The following is a 23,303-nucleotide window of genomic DNA, read 5'->3' as shown; positions in this document are numbered from 1 at the left end:
CGTTTAGAGCCGGGGTTGAAAACGTTTTGAATTTAATCAAGATCTGAGTAAATTGAGATTATTTTGTCTTCTGGGAAACATGTAACTATCTTCTGTAGCCTCTGAAAATGAAAAAATGTACACATCTCCATTCTGTTCAAAAGTCTCCCCCCCCCCCCGATGACCTTAATGCATGGTTTTTCCTTCTGGAGCATCAGTGAGCATTTGACCCTTCTGTAATAGTTGCATATGAGTCCCCCTATTTGTCAATGAAAACTGTGATTAAAACAAAAGAACTGAAAAATGAACACTCGTGCCCAAAACTCATCAACAGCATGCTGAGATGTTATCTTTTGGTGGTCTCGTCCAGCAGTGGCTGGTCCAGCCAGCTGGCATCATTTGCGAGGGACCAGATCAATTATCATTGCTGTGGAAGCCTGCTGGTGAGAGTGTCATTTCCAGCCAGATGATTACTGATAGAGTCTCATCACTGAGCACTGTGCGAAGAGCTTACTTAAACATGAGGAGCCTTTGTACTGTAGTGTCATTATAAGTCACAGTATGCATCGATTTTAGTGGCGTCTGATCCAGGGATTGAGTAGGGCAGAGCAGACTTAAGTGTCACAGGTGACAACAAGGTGAGTCTATAAATAGCTATGGAAAAGCGCTCTGAAAAAGTGCAGCACACCGGTGGTGCTTGGTTTGATTAATTTCTTAATCCAGCTGGTGAATATCTGCCCCTCCTTTGGAGCACCTACTTATGATGGTACACCATCTGTTTAGGCAGTTATGTCGTTGTGGAACAGAAAACAAAAGTTTTTCTTTGCATATTTGCACTTGTGCATCTACTCCAGCTTACTGCTCTTAAAACATAAAGCTGTTGAACCAGCTGGTGAGCATGTACTTTTTTATATAGATTTATTAAATTACAATTCAATTCATTGTAGTGACATCAGCATCCTTTGGAATAACATTTCTATTTTTAAATAACATATATTTGTGTATTAAGTAGTTGTTGTTGTTGTTGTTGTTGTTTTTTTTTTGGTGCATACAGATTTGTAATGAGATAGTCATGTTGTTGAAGGGGATACATGAAAATATAAGAATGTTTGGGGTCATTAAATGAAAAATAAATGTTTTGTAAAATAAATATTTTTTTAATATCTAAACATCCCTAAAACAACATAAATTAGCTAAGATGTATTTTTAAATTTACTGAAATGTATATATACACTACCAGTCAAAAGTTTTTGAACAGTAAGACTTTTTAATGTTTTTAAAGAAGCCTCTTCGGCTCACCAAGCTTGTATTTATTTGATCCAAAGAACAGCAAAAGCAGTAATATTGTGAAATATTTTTACTATTTAAAATAACTGCTTTCTATTTTAATATATTTTACATATTTTAATATATTTTACATATTTATTCCTGTGATCAAAGCTGAATTTTCAGCATCATTACTCCAGTCTTCAGTGTCACATGATCCTTTAGAAATCATTCTAATATGATGATTTGTTGTTCAGGAAATGTATTATTATTATCAATATTCAAAACTGTTGAGTACATTTTTTAGAATTCATTGATGAATAGAAAGATCCAAAGATCAAAGATAAAGATGATAGAAATTAATACTTTTATTTAGCAAGGATGCTTTAAATTGATCAAAAGTGATGATGAAGACATTTATAATGTTGCAAAAGATTTCTATTTTAGATTAATGCTGTTCTTCTACTTTCTATTCATCAAATAAAGCTGAAAAAATTCTACTCCACTTTTTTCAGCGTAATAATAATAATAAATGTTATTTGAGCAGCAAATCAGAACATTAGAATGATTTCTGAAAGATCATGTGACTGGAGTAATGACGCTAAAAATTCAGCTATGAAATCACAGGAATAAAGTAAATTTTAAAGTATATTCAAATAAAAAACTGTTATTTTAAATAGTATACATCTTTAAAAGTTTTTGCTGTACTTTGGATCAAATACATGCAAGCTCTGTGAGCAGAAGACACTTAAAAAAAAATCTTACTGTTCAAAAACTTTTGACTGGTGGTAGTGTATTTATACTTTTTATATAGTTTGAGATATTTTAAGTAGTTGTCTTTCTTTTTTTAAGAATAAATCTAATTAAATGTATGCTTTAAACAAGAAATCTGCAAATGGAATATAAAGATATATTATCTGAAAATGTAAGTATGCATGTGTAATCATAAGCAAATTTTCTTCTCAAGTAAATCTTGATTTAAAGGGGTCATCGGATGCAAAGTTGACTTTGCACGTTGTTTGAACCCACAGAGGCCGCTCCCATGATAGTTGATTGACATGAGCGTCTTACCTCAGATCAGCTGTAACAGTCCGACCTCCATTGTTTCGATGCCGGAGCAGGGATATAAGTTAGACAAGAATATCTCCGATTGAGCGATTGAGGTGTTGTGTTGCTGGATGTAATAATGAACATAGTGGTGATAATTTACCCCCGACATCTGAGCCGCTGAACATGCAGTGGATTACGTTTGTTTGTGAATGGAATGCACCTCCTGATCTACATAAATGCGTCTATGTTCGCGCAAATCATTCGTGATCCAGTTTCACTCACAGCAGAAGTGAGTATAAGGGTTTTTTTTATGAATCTCTGCAATTACCTTTCCTAATAGCGTGCTAGTTAGCAAGTTTGGTGGCTAAACATGGCTAAATGCGGCTAAAGCAAACAGGCTTGTCACTCCACAGAGAGAAGAGAGGGGCGGGGCGAGCAGAGCTCATTTGCATTTAAAGAAACAATCCCTCAGAAAGGGATGATTTTTGCAGAGCTCATTTTGACAAGGTAAAAAGGTGTTGTTTTACACTACCATTGAGAATTTTTAACCAAAGTATATTATAGACTTTTCATTAAGACCCTAAAGAATCATATCAACTTGTGGAAAATGGGCATCCGATGACCCCTTTAAGGATGTTTAGATTTTTGTTCTAGATATAATAAGAACAAGACTTATTTAATTAAAAGCATGGGCTCAATTTGAATTTCATGCTGACATCAAGTTTAATGATAATTTATTTTTTCTCTTTATGAGTCTTTGTGCTTTCAGTCTAGCCTCCTTTATTCAGTAAGATTAGGCTGTTGCAGTGGCAGCAGATGTCTCAGATGATTTGGTGTCCCATATATCTTTCTGCATCAGGAGCCAACCAAACAATACGCGCTGAAGCCATTCAAGTCTGTCACATTTCCTAGCAACAGTGTTTTCTTCATTACTAGACCTCCAGCCAAGGGTTTTACCACTACTGACCCAAAAGCACAGGAACCATTCATTTCACAAAATGTGAAAGAGAGTAACATACGAAATAGACGTTAGTCTAGTGGTCAGCCCGTGTTTAAGGAGCGGTGTTCAGGTTTACAGAGAAATAAGAATAAGAATGAGCAGATGAAAATATGAAGAAGCTGAAAAGATACAGTTTGATTGATGTTACATTTATTTATGATGGCAGCATGCAGAGGCGTCATGCACATATTCATTTTTGAGAGCACCAGTGCAGTCCTGGCACACATGATGCCCTTGGCAAGACAAGACATGACTAAAGGAGAAAACAGTTTTAACATCATGTAGTCCTGTGCAAAAGTGTGAGATGGGTTCATCTAGAGGTTTTTATGTAATGTGCAAGATGCCTCAGGTTCCAATCCTGACCTGATGTGTAATTTTATTAATAATATATCAAGCAAAATTGCAGCAGAACATGATTGTGAGTGATTACCGTGCAAGAACAGCTTTGACATTTTGATAATCCATTTTATTCCCCACAGGAAAAATATCTCATATCGCTTTTTTCCTGTGGGAAATAAGATTGGTTCGACTGTCCAAATGTAAATGTGATTTTTTTTTACCTAAAATAATTACAAAATTGTAAATGAAAAAGGTTAAATAAAATAATTATAAATATTAAATTGCATATTTAAAACTAAAATTAAAAATGTTGCTTTGATAATTAGCTGAAATAAGTTGCAAAAATTGAAATAAAACAAAGCAAAATAAAATATTTTGAAAAAATAAAAGTAATAACAATCACAAAACACATAACAACATTACATAACAAAAGCTACATGAGACTCAGTTTGATTGACCAAACTTAAACATGATTTTTTTACCCAAAATAATTATAAACCTATTTATAAAAATTGTAAATGAAATAGAAAATTAAATAAAAGTATTATAAATATTAAATATTTAAAACTGTAACTAAAATGAGCTGAAATAGATTTAATCTGAAGTAATAAAATTACAAAAATTGAAATAAAATACATTAAAGCAAAATAAAATATGTAATAACAATCACCAGACACATAACAGCATTACATAACAAGCAACATGAGTCTCAGTTCGACTGACCAAATTTAAAAATGAATTTAAACATGATTTTTTTTTACTTAAAATAATTATGCAACTTAATCCAGTGTTATTATCTAAAACTATTTTAACAAATTGTATAAAATGTTAATAAAATAAATTAAAGCAGAACTAATAAAAATCACAAAACACATAAAATTACTAAAATAAAAAAATAAATATAAAAATAAAATTAATTCAAAATAATATTATAAAATGATAAAATAATAAATGATAACAATTAATAATATTAATAAAATGAAAATACCAATGATTTTTTCCAGGAATACAATTTTCTTTTTTGAAGTTGCATTTATAATACACTTGGCTCATAAATCTGAAGGGTGCAAAAATAACTATGACAGTCCATCACTGAATATAGAGAAATCTTTGCATCTTTGCAATAAAACAAAATATATATATGAAAACTCAGTTTAGATGGAAGCAATGCATGCCCTCTGCTGGCCAGTTTGAATATGTAAAAAAAAAAGCCAGGTTGAATCCAACTAAATAGCTCTCATTAGCAAAAGTGATGTTTTGATTCAATTAAATTTAGCACCGGTGAAGCAGGGATGAAAATCGATTGGAAATTTTTATGATTGAGCTACAGTGGCGCCATCTAATTAGTAATAATGGTTTCAACCGGGCAGGATATGGATTTTTTGGAGAAGAGAAAAATACTGTCAGACGTGGTGAAACTATTTTTAAATGTATAAATATATTGATTAGTTATCAGGATGTTTCTCATAAAATCTCGAGATTGGACTAACCAGATATTATCATTGTTTTTTTGAGTCATATATTTTATCTGATAAGGAAAGCCATCTGTTTTTTAGGATAAGAATAAAGGCCTTTTCATTAGGCTGACAGTGCAATTTATCAGTCAGTCTGTTCGCACATTCCCTTCTGCCCTTTCCAGTAGTGAATTTCCCCCCGCGAGCTATGTGTACAGTCACATCTGATTCAACGAAGCACAGACTAAAGAATCACTTAACTAAAGTCCAATCAGGCATTTCTGCTGATTGAAGGCATTGCAGAGTGGTTTGGAAATTGTGTCTTGTACTGCCAGCACAATTTGCAATCCTCCTTGACACAGTGTATATCCCAGAAGGGACGCTGGCCAAATTCCTCCAATCCACTCCGTCTTGCATAGTGTGGTCGACTGAATGAGACGTACAGAATGGTGTATGTGAAACCCAGTGCACGGTTAGGCCTTTTAGTGACAATGCAGTGCGGAAATTATGAGGGATGTTGTCATGGGACTGAAGGTAAGCAGGGTGTGTGGTGTGTGGGGAGATAAGGAGTAGTCAGCGACTTGGTTCAGTCACCCTGGAGAGGAGGACAGTCTCACTAGAGATGCAGTAAAGAAAAGCTCTGCGTATTTTGACGCTGCTACTCCTGTTGTACTCAATGATAGAGGACAGCTATCATCAGTTTCTATTAGTCCACTGCCCAAAATGATGCTGATTCACACTGACATGGCTTATTAAATATGGATATTAATTCATACTGACATGGCTTAGTAAGTCTGAATATTAATTTGTTCATACAGCAACAGGCTAAAAAACACTCCAAAGTTAGAGAATGTAAAACTCAAGTTGTAAACAAGCTGGTTATGTTATTTTGTATTACTAATCACAGAGAATACGTCTTTCTTCTTTCAGACGAATACAGTCGGAGTTATATTTAAAAAAGTCCTGGCTCCTAATAATGGCAGTGAATGGCTGTTGAGATTTTGAAGTCCAATAAAGTGCATCCATCCATCATAAAAAGTTCTCCACACAGCTCCAGGGGTTAATAAAGGACTTCCAAAGCGAATCAGTGCACTTAAGTGTAAGAAAAATATTAATATTACATGAATTAGAAGTACAAAGCAAGGATTTGTATAGAAAAATATTGGAGGATTTTGATATAAGCCAAGAGGAGACTAGTTTTCCTTTGCTGTAAACCAGGGGTGTCAAAAGCTTAGATGCAACCCTAATTAAACACACCTGATCCAACTAATAAAGTCCGTGAGGCTTAATTGAAAACTGCATAGTATGTGTGTTGGAGCAAGGTTGGAACAAAACTCTGCAGGGCTGCGGCCCACCAGGAACTGAGTTTGACACCCCTGCTGTAAACAAAACTGGGTTCTCATCGGAGCTTATGCTACGCCTACGTCCTACGTTATCTGCTGAATTGCCACTTTCTCTGGAACGCGCGTACGACAGTTAGTCAGTTATTGTTTATAGTTTTAAATATGGATATTTTTTGTACACAAATGCTCCCTGGAGCCGTGTGGAGCACTTTTTATGATGGATGGATGCAATTTATTGGATTTCAAAATCTCAACATCCATTCACTAACATTATAAAGCTTGGAAGAGGCAGGACATTTATCAATATAATTTTTATTGTATTCGTCTGAAGCAGAAAGTCATATACACCTAGAATGAGGGTTTGTAAATCATTTTTGGGTGAACTGTCCCTTGAAGTTCTACAAACCAAATCTCTGAGTTTATTAAATTGAATATTTTTTTGTTCTGTTAACCCATGTGTAGAACTGCTAAAAAACAATCCTGTAGTTTAACCCTCATATGTCAGTCACTGATCATGTGCATTCTGTTTGGTTTGTTTCAGATGATGCTATGAAGACCACCAGAGATGACTGATGTGGAACCTGTTGTCTCTGACTTTGCAGCCACGGGCAGGACTGGCCGGCGGAATGCATTGCCAGATATTCTAGGTTCCACGGCTGGTCCTGGAGCTGCCGACCTACCTGATAAACTAGCCGAGCTTTCAGTAGGAGGTATTGTATATTGTCTTTTGTTCAGCTGAGCTTGTTATATGTCCATTAGTCTTAATGTATATGGCAATAATCAAAAGTACAGTTGAGGTCAAAAGTTTACATACACCTGCAGAATCTGCAAAATGTTAATTATTTTACCAAAATAAGAGGGATCATACAAAATGCATGTTATTTGTTATTTAGTACTGACCTGAATAAGATATTTCACATAAAAGACGTTTACAAAAAAGCAGGCAGTTTAGCTGTTCAGGACAAACAAGGGACTCATGAACAACTATCACTAATAAAAAAAAACACCAGAGTATTCAACGAAGTATTAAGAATCAAGTGTATGTAAACTTCAGAACAGGGTCATTTTTATAAATTCAACTATTAATTTCTCTTGTGGACTATGTGTAAATGTCTTTTATGTAAATGATCTTATTCAGGTCAGTACTAAATAAAAAAATAACATTTTGTATGATCCCTCTTATTTTGCTAAAATAATTAACATTTTGCAGATTCTGCAAGGTGTATGTAATATTTTGATCTCAACAGCACTGTATGTGCTTGCAATAAAAGGACATAACCTGAATGAAATACTGCAGTGTAATTAAACTGCAAACTTATGCAAGGGAATTATGCAATTAACAGGGCTTGAAACTAGTTCAGTGCATAAGTTAACCAGGCTAATTTAATCTAGGCAGCAGCGTACCACTGATGTCTAAAATGGGCCATGATGTTGGCAGAGTTTAGTCATCCCTCTCTGCGAGACTAAACACCTCTCTTTAAAAGGTGCTTTTTGACTGAGAAAACAGCACTCTCTCATCACAAATACACTTTACTGAATGCTTAAGTGCTTTTTGTGTGATCGAGCTGTCAATAGGACTCGCTGGAAGTTACACTGCCACCAGATGCTGTCAGAAATTCATTCTTCAGTCTGTGGTAGCTGGTGAAAACCTGTTTTCCAAAGACAAATGTTAATACATGTCCAGTATATCAGTATAATACTAAAAAACTTGATGAACTTGATTCAACACACACTTTTGATAAAAATGAATTCAGAATGCCTTTTTTTTGAGGATCAGATCGTGACTGAACCTTCCTGTGCATCAATAACTGCCTGCAGTCAAACACTTTTGATCTACTCTGTTAGCCATAAGCCTCAAAGACTTCACATGTGACCCCTGCAAATAATGTTTCATGAGCGATTTGTGATGACGCTGGAGATTCTCAGCAGTGTTGAATCTGCTGCCTATTCCACATCATACATTATTTATCCATGATAAACACAATACTGTTTCTATGCCAGTGTCTTAAAGGGACAGCTCACCCAAAAATAAAAATCCTGTCATCATTTGTGACCCTGGACCACAAAACCAGTCGTAAGTAGCACGGGTATATTTGTAGCAATAGCCAACAATACATTGTATGGGTCAGAATTATAGATTTTTCTTTTATGCCAAAGGATTGTTATTTGGATGTTAATTAAAGATCATGTTTCATGAAGATATTTACTAAATTTCCTGCTGTAAATATATCAAAATGTACATTTTTGTTTAATAATATGCTTTGCTAAGAACTTTATTTGGACAACTTTAAAGGCAATTTTCTCTATTTTGATTTTTTTTTTTTCTCAGATTCCAGATTTTTAAATAGTTGTATCTCAGCCAAATATTGTCCCATCCTAACAAACCATACATCAATGGAAAGCTTATTTAACTTTCAGATAATGTATAAATCTCAGTTTCAAAGTATTGAGCCTTATGACTGGTTTTGTGGTGCAGGGTCACATTTTCTCAGGGTTTTTATTTTGTTCCAACTTGACTTTCTTTGCCATGATAACAATGCGCTGTAACTCAGTCCTGTTGAATCCTAATGAAACTATCTCTTCTGCCATCTAGTGGCTATTCTCATAACTGTCTTACAACATGGAATTGTACTTAGATCAATGAAATTTTTTGCCAGGTTCAAAAGGTGAAGTCTTCCTTTTATTTGAAATTAAATTGGACTGTGACTAATACTGTCAAGCTCTAAAAATAACAAAAAAAATCACTTCAAAACAATCATAAAAGTAGTTCATACCAGGGTTTTTTTTTGTTTTTGTTTTTTTGGCGTGCGTGGATCCTAGTCCTAGTGTTAGAGGTCTGCAAGAAAGTGGTCTATATATATGTTTCTCTTCGTATTTGTACCTTAAGGTGTATTGAAAAAAGCACTTTAATGGAGGCTAGAAAAAATATACAGAGCCAATACAGTTCCAGTTGTTTTATACTGAAAAAAACAGACTAAAATGTGCATTTTTCTTCTCAGTTAGAGCTCTCAAATCTTTTTCACACATAGGTTAAAATAAAAAAAATGTGCTATTAGATGTTTCACAGCAGATTTGATTATATTAATGCCAAATGCTATTGGTTCTGGCATCTTATGTGATGAACTGACATAGAAAACAAAGCCAGAATTGAGATTTGAGAGCTACACTATTTATCAGTGAAAAATAGTTTTTTGAGGAAAACATTTCAGGATTTCTCTCCATATAGTGGATTTCTATGGTGCCCGTGAGTTTGAATTTCCAAAATGCAGTTTAAATGCAGTTTCAAAGGGTCCCAGCTGAGAAAGATGGGTCTTATCTAGCAAAATGATCGGTTATTTTAAGTTGGAGAAAAAAATGAGATGGGAGTTTTTCGACCTACCCTACCTGTCTTGAACCGGAACACACAGAGTTCACGCAGAGCTAGACAAGACGAGCATTTGAGGGAAAAAAAGTACATACATTTTCAATTTTTAAAAAAATGAACAGATCATTTGACTAGATAAGACCCTTCTTCCTCGGCTGGGATCATTTACAGCCCTTTGAAGCTGCATTTAAACTGCATCTTGGAAGTTCAGACTCGTGGGCACCATTGAAGTCCACTATATGGAGAGAAATCTTGAAATGTTTTCCTAAAAATCTGTTTCTTTATGACTGAAGAAAGAAAGACATGATCATCTTGGATGACAAGGGGGTGAGTAAATTATCTGTAAATTTTTGTTCTGGAAGTGAACTGATATTTTTAGTGTTTTTTTCCATTTTGCGGCTTGACAGTGTAAATCAACATTTACTTTCCTTGTACGAATTTCTTTCGAATTTGCCTAATGTTACTCATTGTGATTATTTGCTTGTGTTTGAATTGCTTTGGATGAACATGTCTGCTTACAGAACAAATTCACATAGCTAGAATATTGCATTTAATGAGTATTTTTGGCCTCAACGCAGACGATGGCGAACAGGGCGGAGAGAGCTCATCGTCGTCCGACCCACCTAAGGAAACCACAGAGGGGGCAAAGACAGAGGGCTCATAACTCAGCAGTGATCTGACCTCATGAGAGACTCACACATGACCTGCCTCTACTTTTGTCCCATTGACCAAACAACTGTTACACTCTGTGCTATGCAACATCGAGACCACCTAGAATTGGCATTCGGACGTGGGCCTGCGGGAAACAGCTCATTCCTGTTACAGGAATTCATCTGAAATAGTGTTTTTTTTTTTTTTTTTTTTTTAAATATCAACGATTGTTCATTTCATACCTCGATGACTTTTTTCCCAAAGACTCGCTGTCATGATTTTCCTAACGACCGGCTGTTTTGTGTGTCTTATGAAAACAGATGTGACCTGCTTTCCCATTTTACAAAGGAACATTTAGTTTCATTTTAAGACTTTCCACAATAGCATTTTTCTCTGAATGTTGACATGTAGTGGCAAAAACGTCTCTTTTTGCACAAAAAAGTAAAAACATTCCATTTGGTGATGTAAGTAAAGTTTTTTATCTTCAGATATTTGTCTGTCCTTGTACAACACCACATCTTCTGTGTTTTGTATTGTAAAGAAATGCATTGTTAACATTCTAGCCAGAGGATCAGAAACAGTGCTGAATAACATGAAATATGATATTTTCTTCTTGTAAATACAGAATTGTACATTATATTTGCTAGTTTTGTTTAAAAGCCTTCTGTTTTGTGCGTAACTGCTGTCAGTGTTGCCCTGCGTGAGCTGAAATTGGATTGTTAGCTCTCTGATGTATTGCCGCAAACATCCGTGGTCATGTCGTTCGACGTCATCTTAAGTGCTCGTCTCAGATATTTCTTTGCTGTTGTCGATGGCAGTGAAAAAATATGATTGTGGAGACTTCTTGTTCTTCCTCTAAATTCATCTTTTCATCATGCTTCCATCAGAAAATTGCAATTTTATTTTAGTTTAGTTTTTTTACCTGGCCATAAATCTTGTGTCATCTTGTCTGTTGTAAGCTACATATAAAACGCCATTATGCTATGTTTAAAAATTACAATAAATCCTGTGCTTAGTTTTTGTAGTTGTATCATTTATTTATTTATTTATTTATTTATTGAACTAGTGGTGGTGATTTATGCAACCAGCAGAGGACACCAAAGGTACGTTTTATAATATGAGGGCATAAAAAATGTGCATATTCCAGTAATTTTAATTTAACAAAAAAATAATAATAATAGTAATAAAACACACACACACACACACACACACATATGTATATATATGTGTATATATCATTACAAAACAAAAACGTTTCTAATAATTTATGAAATTTCTAAATTGTATGTGTGTGTGCAATAAATATGTAAAATTTTGTTGCTGTTCATTTTTAATGGAAGTAAGCAAAGCATTTGATTTTATTTACAAAATAACATTGCAGATGTGGAATTGTAGAGCATAAATATCAATATTCACAAAATTACACAGCTGTATTTATATATTTGTTTCTATATGTGCATATGCAATAATTATTGCTGCTAAACAAAGCATTTAATAGAAAGAAACGCAAATTTGTTTACAGTTTATAAAAAACTTACAATCTCAAGTCAATCAAATGTTCCAGTTTTGACTAACAGCCAATGGGAAGGCTGACTCCTCCCACTTTTGTTTAATCATTGCTATTGAGCTGAAAAAACTATTTAAGATCCTTTGCAAAGAGAACATGCAGTTACGTTTTCTACAGAGCATTAAAATAAAGTTTACTGATCACAAAATCTTAAAATTTAAAAATGGTAGATGCTTTCTGTGGCACATGGAAACTGGTCAACAGTGAGAATTTCGATGAGTATATGAAAGCTCTAGGTAAGTTTTTTTTTTTTTATTAATGTAGTTATTTCTGATTATTTTATTTGCATTCATTATTATTTTAATTACAGACACATCCCAATGGTAGCCTATGCAACACCTTGTTTTTACTGAACAATGCATGATTTCTTTACATCTGATTTTTATAAGGTGTTGGGTTTGCAACAAGACAAGTTGGAAATGTGACTAAACCGACCCTCATCATCTCCAAAGAGGGAGACAAAGTGATCATAAAAACACAGAGTACTTTCAAGAACACTGAGATCTCATTCAAACTGGGAGAGGAGTTTGATGAGACCACCGCAGATGACCGACACTGTAAAGTAGGTTTGGAATAACACATTTCATAACATAATCTGTCTATCACCACTGGGAACAATACAGACGTGTTCAGTCTGAGATGAATGCACGGTCATGTGTTCTTTTCACCAGTCCACTGTGGTATTGGATGGAGACCAGCTTGTTTATGTGCAGAAGTGGGATGGAAAAGAAACCACCTTTGTCCGGGAGATCAAGGACGGGAAAATGGTGACGGTAAGGCTTTTTACAGTACAGAATCTTTAAAAGACAGTCATTGGACAATAAACTCAAACTTTTTAGTACATTCATAAAGTGGCGTTTGATGACTTATTACCTGTTGATTTCAATTTTATTTTAGACACTCACCTTTGGGGACACGGTGTCTGTGCGCACCTATGAAAAAGCATAAGTTTGGGGAATATTATGGGGATTTGTCCTTCAGGCAACAACGGATACGATGCGTTTTGGTGCTTTACGGAAAAAAAAACTTTGCTCTTCATTCCTCCAAATCTAAGCATGGACTACAAATATTTTTGATCGATTTTTTAAAATACTTCTGAGACAGTACGATTCATTTGTAATAAAGTACCAGACAAAAAAGATGGCTTGTGTGTTTTTTTTATGAGTTTAATGTATTTGTATATTTTGTTGACAAAGTGAACTAAGTTCAGGCACAATTTATTTATTTTTTTACTGTTTATGCGACATAAATGTAAAATATATATATTTTGTATATATTGTAAGGTGTGTAGGTGATGTCATTATGACCCGTGTTTGATTTGTTTGACGTCCAATCAGTGCGCTTGACCGCAGAAGGTTGCGCAAACAAAGCGTCACGTGAGCTCCTGTTTTTCCTGTTTTGGTTTACACAAGCACAGTTTAATAATACAGACGGGCAGGAATGGCTTTTGTCGTTTTATTATGTTTGTTTAGTCCTGTTTTTAGTCCTCAGGTTTCTGCTGCGCCGGTTAATAATGCCTTTAAACACCTGCAGAGCGCACGTAAGTGTTTTCGAGTCTGATCAGCTGATACAGGTAGCCTACTTATTGTCTCCTGAAGTTGGCTTTATGCATAAGTTTGCTTTGTCGCGCACAAACTTTGCATAAGTTTGCATTTGTTTGTCTTCTTTTGGTTATTTTAACAGACATGTCTTCTCGTTTGTCCCACAGAGTCAGATTTTTATACATTTATAGTAATAATTCTTCTTGAGGGCCTGTTGTTGTTGACCTGGTTTGCAGTTAGTTTGCAGTATGTTCTGTTTGGGACTTTTGGGACACAGTCTATGTGAAATTACTCTTTTAATCAGGTTAGTTTTCTGAAATTGAACAAAGTATAATGACAGTCAAAGAAATACATCTGAATAATAAACGTATTACTTAAATTGCATTAAGAAAAGCATATAGCCATTAGAGATTTAGTGAAGTGCGATTTTCTGTGGTAAAGAGAACAATTAAAGTTTATTTAGTATTGATATTTAATTAGGTTGATACTTAATGTTTGTTTTTTTTTGTTTTGTTTTTTTTTAAATAAGTTTTTGAGCAAGATTTCTGGTCTCGTTTCAAATGTCCCCTACAAAAAATGCAGTTTCGGGTCCAGGTTAAAGTACAATACAATACAAATAAAAATAAAATATAACTAAATAGAATAAAGTACAATACAATAAAATAAAATACAATAAAATACTGTACTATACAATAACATAAAATACAAAACAATAACATAATACAATACAATAAAATAAAATAAAATACAATAACATAAAATACAATACAATAAAAATAAAATACAAAACAATAAAATAAAATTGAAAAATACAATAAAATACAATAACAAAAATAAAATACAATAAAATAAAATTGAAAAATACAATAAAATACAATATAATACAATAAAATAAAATAAACGTAAAACAATAAAATACAATTAAAAATACAATAGTTAAATACAATACAATAAAAAATGCAATACAAACAGGACAATAAAAAATACAATACAATAGAATTAAATAAAATACAATGTAATACAATAAAATTAAATAAAATACAATTAAATAAAAAATACAATGAAGTACAGTACAATACAATAAAATGCAATACACAATACAATAAAATACAATGAAATAAAATAAATACAATACAATAAAATACTGTACAATACAATAACATAAAATACAATACAATAACAATACAATAAAATAAAATACAATAAAAATAAAATACAATAACATAATATACAATAATACAATAAAATAAACGAAAAACAATAAAATACAATTAAAAATACAATACAGTAAAATAGAAGACAATACAATAAAAATGCAATACAATACAGTACAATTAAATAAAATACAATGTAATACAACAAAATAAAATAAAATAAAAAATACAATAAAATACAGTACAATACAATAAATTGCAATACACAATACAATAAAATACAATGCAATAAAATAAATTAAAATAAATACAATATAATATAATAAAAAAAGAATACATTTATGTTCTTGTTGGGGTCCATTAGTCCCTAAACAGAACAAATAGTCAAAAAAGCTAATAAAATTAACAGTCAATAATATCTGTCTAGTGGGTCAAAAAACAAATAAAAAAAATGAATTTTAAAATATTTGCATGAGGATGTCACAAGGATTAAGCATTAAGAATTAATTTTAAGTTCAGTGCTCTTTGAAAGCATGACAAGCTTTAGCATTGTACCTGGTTTGCAATGAAATATCGCCATAGCTTCTGAATGAGACAAAATATTTTGACAGTCATTTTTTGTCAGTGTTTAAGGAGAGTATTTTACATATTTGTGAAATGATTTTAATGTAAGCATTTTAAATTCCAGCTAAATTCTGGCATATCTCAGACCTGCACCTGGATCCAACCTACCATGTCACAGAAGACCACACCAAAGTCTGTTTTTCCTCCAAGGGTGTTCCTGCAATGGACCCTGGAGTTTTTGGTGATTTCCTGTGTGATTCCCCATACCAGCTCATTCTCTCAGCATTCACTTACATGAAACAAGCAGACCTGCAGCCTGAGTTCATTATATGGACAGGGTATAACACAGTCTCATTTGCTGGCCTGCAGCTGTTTTGTGATTTTACTTGGGCTCCTAAATGTAGATTCAAGTGGGAGATAATTAAAGTTTTGGAGCAAATAAACACATGGTTTTGTTCTTTAATGTTTTTACTAACGTTTCTTTAAATGTTGTGCCCTTCATTGTAGAGACAGCCCTCCACACGTCCCAAAAGAAGAACTGTCTACTGATGTAGTGATCAATGTTATTGCCAATATGACTCACACCATACGTCAGTTCTTCCCACAGCTGCCAGTTTATCCTGCTTTGGGCAACCACGACTACTGGCCACAGGTATTTCAGTCCTCCCAAGGGCAACTAGAATTTTTAACCAGGAATTCAACTGAAGACAACAGTTCTAGGGTCAAATAAAGTGCAGATGGTTTAGGTTGTTTGAATGGGTTTGCATACTGTTTGCTTACACTAGAAACAACTTATGACTTTTATATATTTTTATATATATAACAACATTGTAATAAAATACAATACAATAAAAATCCAATCAAATAAAATACAATACAATACAGTAAAATGAAATAATATACAATATAGTAAAAAAAAAAATAATAATTTATTCATAATTTTAATAATTGTATTTTTTTTATTAATAAAATATAAAAATAAAATTGCAAAGCAAAAATGCAGGTATGTTATTAATAAAATATAAAAATTAAATTGCAAAGCAAAAATGCAGTTATGTTTTCTACAGCATTAATATAAGCATTAAAAATATATATTTTGTAACATTGTCACAACTCTATTGGTGCCATTAAATGGCTGCATTTGTTTGATCAAAAATACAGTGAAAACAGTAAAGTTTTGAAATATTTTTTACAATTTAAAATAAATATTTTCTATTTTAATATATTTTAAAATGAAATTTATTTCTATGGTGGCAATGCTGAATTTTCATCATCATTACTCCAGTCTTCAGTGTCACATGATCCTTATAAAATCATTCTAATATGCTGATTTGCTGCTCAAGAAACATTTCTTATTTTTATCAATGTTGAAAACAGTTTTTCCTGCTTAATATTTTTATGAGATGTCGTATTTGAAACGTGCACATGTCATGCACTGCTCAATTTGGCAGTTGTGCTGAAATGTTAAGACTATTCTGAAAATAAAATAAAATAATTTTTTTTTAAATTTAAAAAATAAAATGTTTTCTTTTGTTTCTTTCTTAAAACATTTTAGGATCAGTTGCCAACATCTGCAAATGCAATTTATGATGCTGTAGCCAAACTCTGGTCACCATGGTTGAACCCAGAAGCTGTAGCTACTTTGCAAAAAGGTACATGCTAATAAGGAAGATGTGTAATATTTGATTATTTGGAGATAATGGATGCTGATTGGTTAATACAGAGTTTTAGTCATTTTAATTTAAACAATAGTATATGCAAAACTACTGTTCATCTAGCTAATGTTTTTCCCAGAAAATAATAATAATAAAACAAATTGTGCAAAAAATGTTTATGTTTGTATGTGCCCCTGGACCACAGAACAAGTCTTAAGAAGCACAGGTATATTTGTAGCAATAGCCAACAATACATTATACGGGTCAAATCAATTTCAATGATCAATTTTTCTTTTATAATCTTTTAAAGATTATGTTCCATGAAGATATTTTGTAAATTTCTTACCATAAATATTTAAAAACTTAATTTTTGATTAGTAATATGCACATGTTAAGAATTTCATTTAAAGGCAATTTTCTCAATACTTTAATTTTTTAGCACCCTCAGATTCCAGATTTTCAAATCGTTGTATTTCGGCCAAATATTGGACTATCCCATACATCAATGGAAAGCTTATTTATTCAGCTTTCAGATGATGTATAAATCTCAATTTTCAAAAATTGACCCTTATGACTGGTTTTGTGGTCCAGGGTCACATATGCTTTAGATTACATTAAATATGTATTACATTTGTGTTCAATTTTATATACATTTAAATCTAAAGCCTGTCAAATAAATTTATATTTACATTTTTGCAATATTAGCTTTTTTTTGTAATTATAGTGCACACCCTTAACAGCATTCTTTAGCTGTGACAATATAGTTAGCTAATGTTCTTCATATGTCACTTCTTTGTGTGAAGGTGGCTTTTATTCTCTTGTGATCAAACCTGGTCTGCGTCTGGTGAGTCTCAACACAAACCTGTACTACAGTCCTAATCAAGTGACGGTAAATATGACCGACCCTGCTGGGCAGTTCCAGTGGCTGCAGGAAACACTTGAGCTGTCAAGACAAAAGATGGAGAAGGTGAGTATATTTTGTTTGACTTTACAAGGCATTTTAATTTTAGAAAGAGCCGGCTGCACTGATCATAGGGGGCCATTTTATTACAAGGCTGTAAATTAACAGTTGCATAGTGATATGTCCGTGTAAGTGACAGCAGTGGTGTGTGAGTGACTGCTGACCTTAATTTCGCTGTCGTCTGTTCCTCTGAGGTCTATGCAATTGCTCACGTCCCCATCGGTTACCTACCCTATGCTATAAATACAACGGCTGTCCGGGAAAGCTACAACGAGCAACTGGTCAAAATATTTCGCAACTACAGTGACGTCGTTCAGGGTCAATTCTACGGGCACACTCATCGAGACAGCATAATGGTTCTGCTGGATCAACAAGGTAATATAATTTACCTTAGGACATTTATATTTTTAATAAAAATCAAAACATGAGTCAAGGAAAATATGTAAAAACTTCACTATTGATGTGAAGTGGTGAATGCATTGTCTTTGACACCGCTTGCCTTGACAAACAGTATATTGCACAGATTGTAGTAGGTAAATCAGATAATCAGCCTATACTGTGGATACAGAACATTGGACGTACTATTCACTTACTATGTACCATTTATGCATTTACTCAAGGGAAACCTGTGAACTCTATATTTGTTACACCTGCTGTTACGCCTATCAAAAGTCTATTGGAGCCATTTTCGAACAATCCTGGCGTCCGTGCATATCTGTACCACCCTGACAATTATGGTTTACTGGTAAGTTTCCACCAGCTAACAAGTTCAAGCACTGATTTGTTTACTTTTAGCTTTTAGTACTTCATTTTTTTTTTTATGTTCAGTTCTGTCGTCTTTGTTTTGTTTTGTTGAGAACAGTATGGTATTGAATGTGTGTATGGAGTATTTCAAATGCTGGGTTTAGTTTTGCCAATTTTTTTATTTTATTTTATTTTATTTTGAATTATGTTTTAACTGGTAAGTGTTCACCAACTAGAAAGTTCATGCGCTGATTTACTTTTTTATTTTATTGACACCCTGGAGGAGAATATTTCAAATGCTGGGTTTAGTTTTGTTTTATTTTATTTTGTTTTATTTTATTTTGTTATTTTATTTGTATTTGTTTATTTTTAATTGGTGTCCACCAATTTCAAATGGTGGGTTTAATTTTGTCCACTATTTTATTTTATTTTATTTTATTTTATTTTATTTTATTTTATTTTATTTTATTTTATTTTATTTTATTTTATTTTATTTTTAATTGGTGTCCACCACCAATTAATCTAATTTAATTAATTAATTAATTTTCTTATTTTTTCCTTTGTGTTTGTTTATTTGTTTACAATTATTTTATTTTTTTTATGTTATTTGTTGTTCATGGATTTTTTTTTTTTTTTTTTTTTTTTTTTAAATTCATGGATTTTAATTGTAATGTTGTTTTTTTATTTTTTTATTATTATTCATGGATTTTATTTAATTTATTTATTTTGTTCATGGATTTTATTTTATTTATTATTTTGTTCATGGATTTTATTTTATTGTTAATTATTCTGAATCATTTTATTTTGTTTATTTTATTTTTATGTATTTATTTATTTTTTTAAATTATGATTTACTGGTGTTCACCAATTGCAAATGCTGATTTAATTTGGCCTACAATTCATTTATTTTATTTTATTTTTTATATATATATATATTTTATTTAATTATTTTTTTAAATATTTTATTTTATTTTATTTTTTATTATAATTTACTGGTAAGTGTTAACCAACTAGAACGTTAAGACACTGATTTATTTATTTTTAGCACATTCCCCTTACAATTCATTTTTTTATTGACACAGCCTGGATGAGCATATTTCAAATTTTGGGTTAAGTTTTGTGTACAATTATTTTATTTTATTTTATTTTATTTTGAATTATGGTACTGGTTTACTGGTGTCCAGCAGCTAGAAAGTAGAATCACGGATTTATTTACTTTTAGCACATTCTCCTTCCAATTATTAGTGCTTTGTTTTTGCATAACGTCATTACTTCACCACTACTGTGTCTCTTCCGAGAGCAATTCCTGTTTCTGAATGATTAATGGTAGTGTCAGTTCTAATTACATGCTGTGTTTTAATCAAGGTGCCAGCTCAAAGCGTGGCTCCTCCGTTGCATCTCTTTTAATAATCACTCTTTCTTTTCTTTTTTCCTCCAAAGGATATTTGGCAGTTTTATTTAAATCTCACAGAAGCAAACCTGGAACAAAAGTCAGAATGGAAGCTGGAATACATTATGACGGAGGCTTTTGATATTGACGACATTCAGCCTCACAACTTGCATGAACTTGCTCTTAAGTTCGAGCAGCCACAGAGCAAAGCCTTTGACAAGTATTTTAACCATTTTATGGTGAACTACAACTTCAGCATCACATGCGAGGGTTTATGCAAAATGATTCAGGTGTGTGCTGTGCACTTTTTGGATCAAGAGACCTACTCGCAGTGTATTGCGAAATCAGGAGTATAGGAAGAGTAAGCTGTTACAGTTCTGGAGTAGATACTTGATTTTACTTACTTTAAACTTGATCAAACATTTTTGATTTGAGAGAAATCAGGGAACTTTTTATTTAAAGAGCAATAACAATAATACAAGAGTGAGTCTTGCTTCACCCCAAAATTTGAAATTCTTAATGATAAATTTTATTATAGTTTTTTAAAACTGTATTGCAGGTAAACCCCTGTAATAAAAATAATCCTGAATTAAATAATATAAATATTATTAACAATAAATATTACCATTAATAAATATTTAATTTAAATACATGCATGTTAAAATAATTTTTATTTTCATTTTGGGGTGAAACAATACCTGTTTTTTTTTTTGTTTTTTTTTTTTATGGGTTTTATTTCTGAAAACTGAACTAATTGCTGAACGAAGGCACTTTAAAATGTATTTTTAAAATCCTTTTTAAATGATTGTAATGAATTTTATACTTGATTAAATCTGTACAAATAATTCTGCATCATTTTCTAGACACTTTTTAAAATAAAATTGAACCTGCTTCTTTATGTCCTTTTAATCCTGGATGCATTCAATATTTTTGAGGTTTGTTTTTTACCTGATATTAATCAAAATCAAAATATTTTTTCTAAATATTTATTTATTTATTTATTTATTTATTTATTTTTGGCATTTTTGGCAATTGGCATTATTCTTAATGATGAATTTTATTGTAGTTTTTTAAAACTGTATTGCAGGTAAACCCCTGTAAAAAATAAATAAATAAATAAATAAAAATAAAAATCCTGAATTAAATAATAGAAATAAAATTAACAATATATATAACCATTAATAAATAATTTAAATACAAATAAATACAATATATATATTTTTAAAGGTTTGTTGTTTTTTACCTGATATAAATAAAAATGGAAATATTTTTTTTTATAAAATATTTTATGTATTTATTTATTTTTTTAATATAACTTATCTTTTTTTGTAATTGGCATTATTCTTAATGATGAATTTTATTATAGTTTTTTTAAAACTGTATTGCAGGTAAACCCCTGTAAAAAATAATCCTGAATTAAAACAATATAAATAAAAGTAAATATTACCGTTAATAAATAATTTAAGTACAAATAAAAATGATATATATATTTTAAAGGTTTGTTGTTTTTTACCTGATATAAAAAAAATCTAAATATTTTTTGTATTTTTATTTATTTATTTTTTTAATATAATTTTTCTTTTTCTTTTTTTGTAATTGGTATTATTCTTAATGATGAATTGTATTGTGTATATATATATTTTTAAACTGCATTGCAGGTAAACTGCAATAAACCTGTAATAAAAATAATCCTGAATTAAATTATATATATATATAGTAAAATTTAACTTGCTTCTTTCTGTCCTTTTAATCCTGGTAGCATCAACAAAAGTTAACTTTCGCTTTCAATATTTTAAAGGTTTTTTGTAGTGTTTTTTTTATTTTATTTTATTTTTTTTTATTTACCTGATTTAACTTGTCATTCTTTACACCAGAGTAGTTGTACTAGTACTGCTCACCTGTTAACCTTTTTTAAACAGAAAACCATGCATAAAATCTGATCCCTGTACCCCATCCAGAGGCCCCATACACACTCGGACCCCTCGCTGTCTCTGCTGAGGGTCTTATGAAATGTTCTCTAGTTCATTTGTCTGGACCCCCTCCACATGTGGTCATTGGCATTCGAGTGCTACACTGCCTTTGACTCACAATGGTTTGTGGACAGGAATGTGGAGCCAGAGAGTTGACACAGAGATAAAGGGTGCACCGTGGTAACTCTGGCAGGTTGTTTTAACGACTGGCTGAGATGCTCTAATTAGCATTCATCAGTGCTCTGCCAATCGTCTTCCTCAGAGTTGCCCAAAGAGAGACTCATCTGTAACAGGGATGGGTCAATATTTGCTCTGCCGTATTGGCGGCGCTGAAGGAGGGATGGCATTTTTTTAAGCGTGGGCCACACAAGGCTGAGCCGAGGTGGGCTGGAGTTTGACAGGCGCATAAATCTCAGAGAACTTTTTGTCTCCCTTCTTGGATTGCTGAGCAGAAGACGTTGTCCTAGAACAGGGAGTGTTTCAAATGCTGGTTTTATTTTATTTTATTTTAATTTTTATCATTTTATTTTATTTTATTTATCTTTTTTTTAATGTAATTTTATTACTTTTATTTTATTTTGAGAAACATATTATGGCAATGGGTTCGACAGCCTGTAAAGTATTTTATTTTATTTTGTTTTTTATTTTATTTTATTTTATTTTGTTTTGTTTTATTTTATTATTTTATTTTACTGTTTTGTCATATTATTATTATTATTATTATTTTTTTTTTTTTTCATTTTATTACTTTTCATTTTATTTTATTACTTAAATATTATGGTAAATGGTTTGACAGCCTGTATTTAGTTTTTTGTTATTTTATTTAGTTTAGTTTTGTTTAGTTTTGTGTTGTGTTGTGTTTTATTTTATTTTATTTTATGTTATTTTTATTTAGTTTTATTTTATTTTATTATTTTATTTTAGTATTTTATCATATATATATATATATTTTTTTTTTTTTCATTTTATTACTTTATTTTTTTTTATTACTTAAATACTATGGTAAATGGTTTGACAGCCTGTATTTTGTTTTGTTTTATTTTATTTTATTTTATTTTATTACTTATTATGGTAAATGGTTTGACAGCCTGTATTTTATTTTATTTTATTTTGGGGAAAATATTAATGTAATGGGGTTGACAGTCTGGATAGTATTTCAAATGCTAGGTTCAGTTCTGTCCTTATTTTATTTTATTTTATTTTATTTTATTTTATTTTATTTTGGGGAAAATATTAATGTAATGGGGTTGACAGTCTGGAGAGTATTTCAAATGCTAGGTTCAGTTCTGTCCTTATTTTATTTTATTTTAT

At 31.6% G+C, this 23,303-nt stretch overlaps 3 protein-coding genes across 3 annotated transcripts in view; all 3 read left to right on the top strand.

Annotated features, from left to right (window-relative positions):
- The window catches only part of pkib (protein kinase (cAMP-dependent, catalytic) inhibitor beta), a 33,327-nt gene extending 21,861 nt beyond the window's left edge, over positions 1 to 11,466 (top strand). Inside the window, exons 2-3 of the mRNA XM_051138768.1 lie at positions 6,973 to 7,141; positions 10,374 to 11,466. Coding sequence (XP_050994725.1) covers positions 6,997 to 7,141; positions 10,374 to 10,459 — 231 coding nt within the window. The 5' untranslated portion in view covers positions 6,973 to 6,996 and the 3' untranslated portion in view covers positions 10,460 to 11,466. The remainder of the gene's footprint in view (positions 1 to 6,972; positions 7,142 to 10,373) is intronic.
- Positions 11,467 to 12,095: 629 nt separating this feature from the next.
- Positions 12,096 to 13,165, top strand: fabp7b (fatty acid binding protein 7, brain, b). The gene is made up of 4 exons (XM_051139290.1): positions 12,096 to 12,249; positions 12,403 to 12,575; positions 12,685 to 12,786; positions 12,911 to 13,165. The coding sequence occupies exons 1-4, from the start codon at positions 12,177 to 12,179 to the stop codon at positions 12,959 to 12,961; spliced, it is 399 nt and encodes a 132-aa protein (XP_050995247.1). The 5' UTR covers positions 12,096 to 12,176; the 3' UTR covers positions 12,962 to 13,165.
- A 206-nt stretch (positions 13,166 to 13,371) lies between these two features.
- Positions 13,372 to 20,918, top strand: smpdl3a (sphingomyelin phosphodiesterase acid like 3A). Its single transcript, XM_051139289.1, has 8 exons — positions 13,372 to 13,553; positions 15,397 to 15,610; positions 15,780 to 15,924; positions 16,828 to 16,924; positions 17,731 to 17,894; positions 18,083 to 18,263; positions 18,509 to 18,633; positions 20,073 to 20,918. Exons 1-8 carry the CDS (start codon positions 13,454 to 13,456, stop codon positions 20,376 to 20,378), a joined length of 1,332 nt encoding a protein of 443 aa, XP_050995246.1. The 5' UTR covers positions 13,372 to 13,453; the 3' UTR covers positions 20,379 to 20,918.
- Positions 20,919 to 23,303: the final 2,385 nt, after the last annotated feature.

Source organism: Labeo rohita, chromosome 20, assembly GCF_022985175.1.
Source record: "Labeo rohita strain BAU-BD-2019 chromosome 20, IGBB_LRoh.1.0, whole genome shotgun sequence".
Taxonomy (NCBI): domain Eukaryota; kingdom Metazoa; phylum Chordata; class Actinopteri; order Cypriniformes; family Cyprinidae; genus Labeo; species Labeo rohita.
The sequence above is the reverse complement of the archived record's forward strand: the minus strand, read 5'-3'. Positions and strand labels throughout refer to the sequence as shown.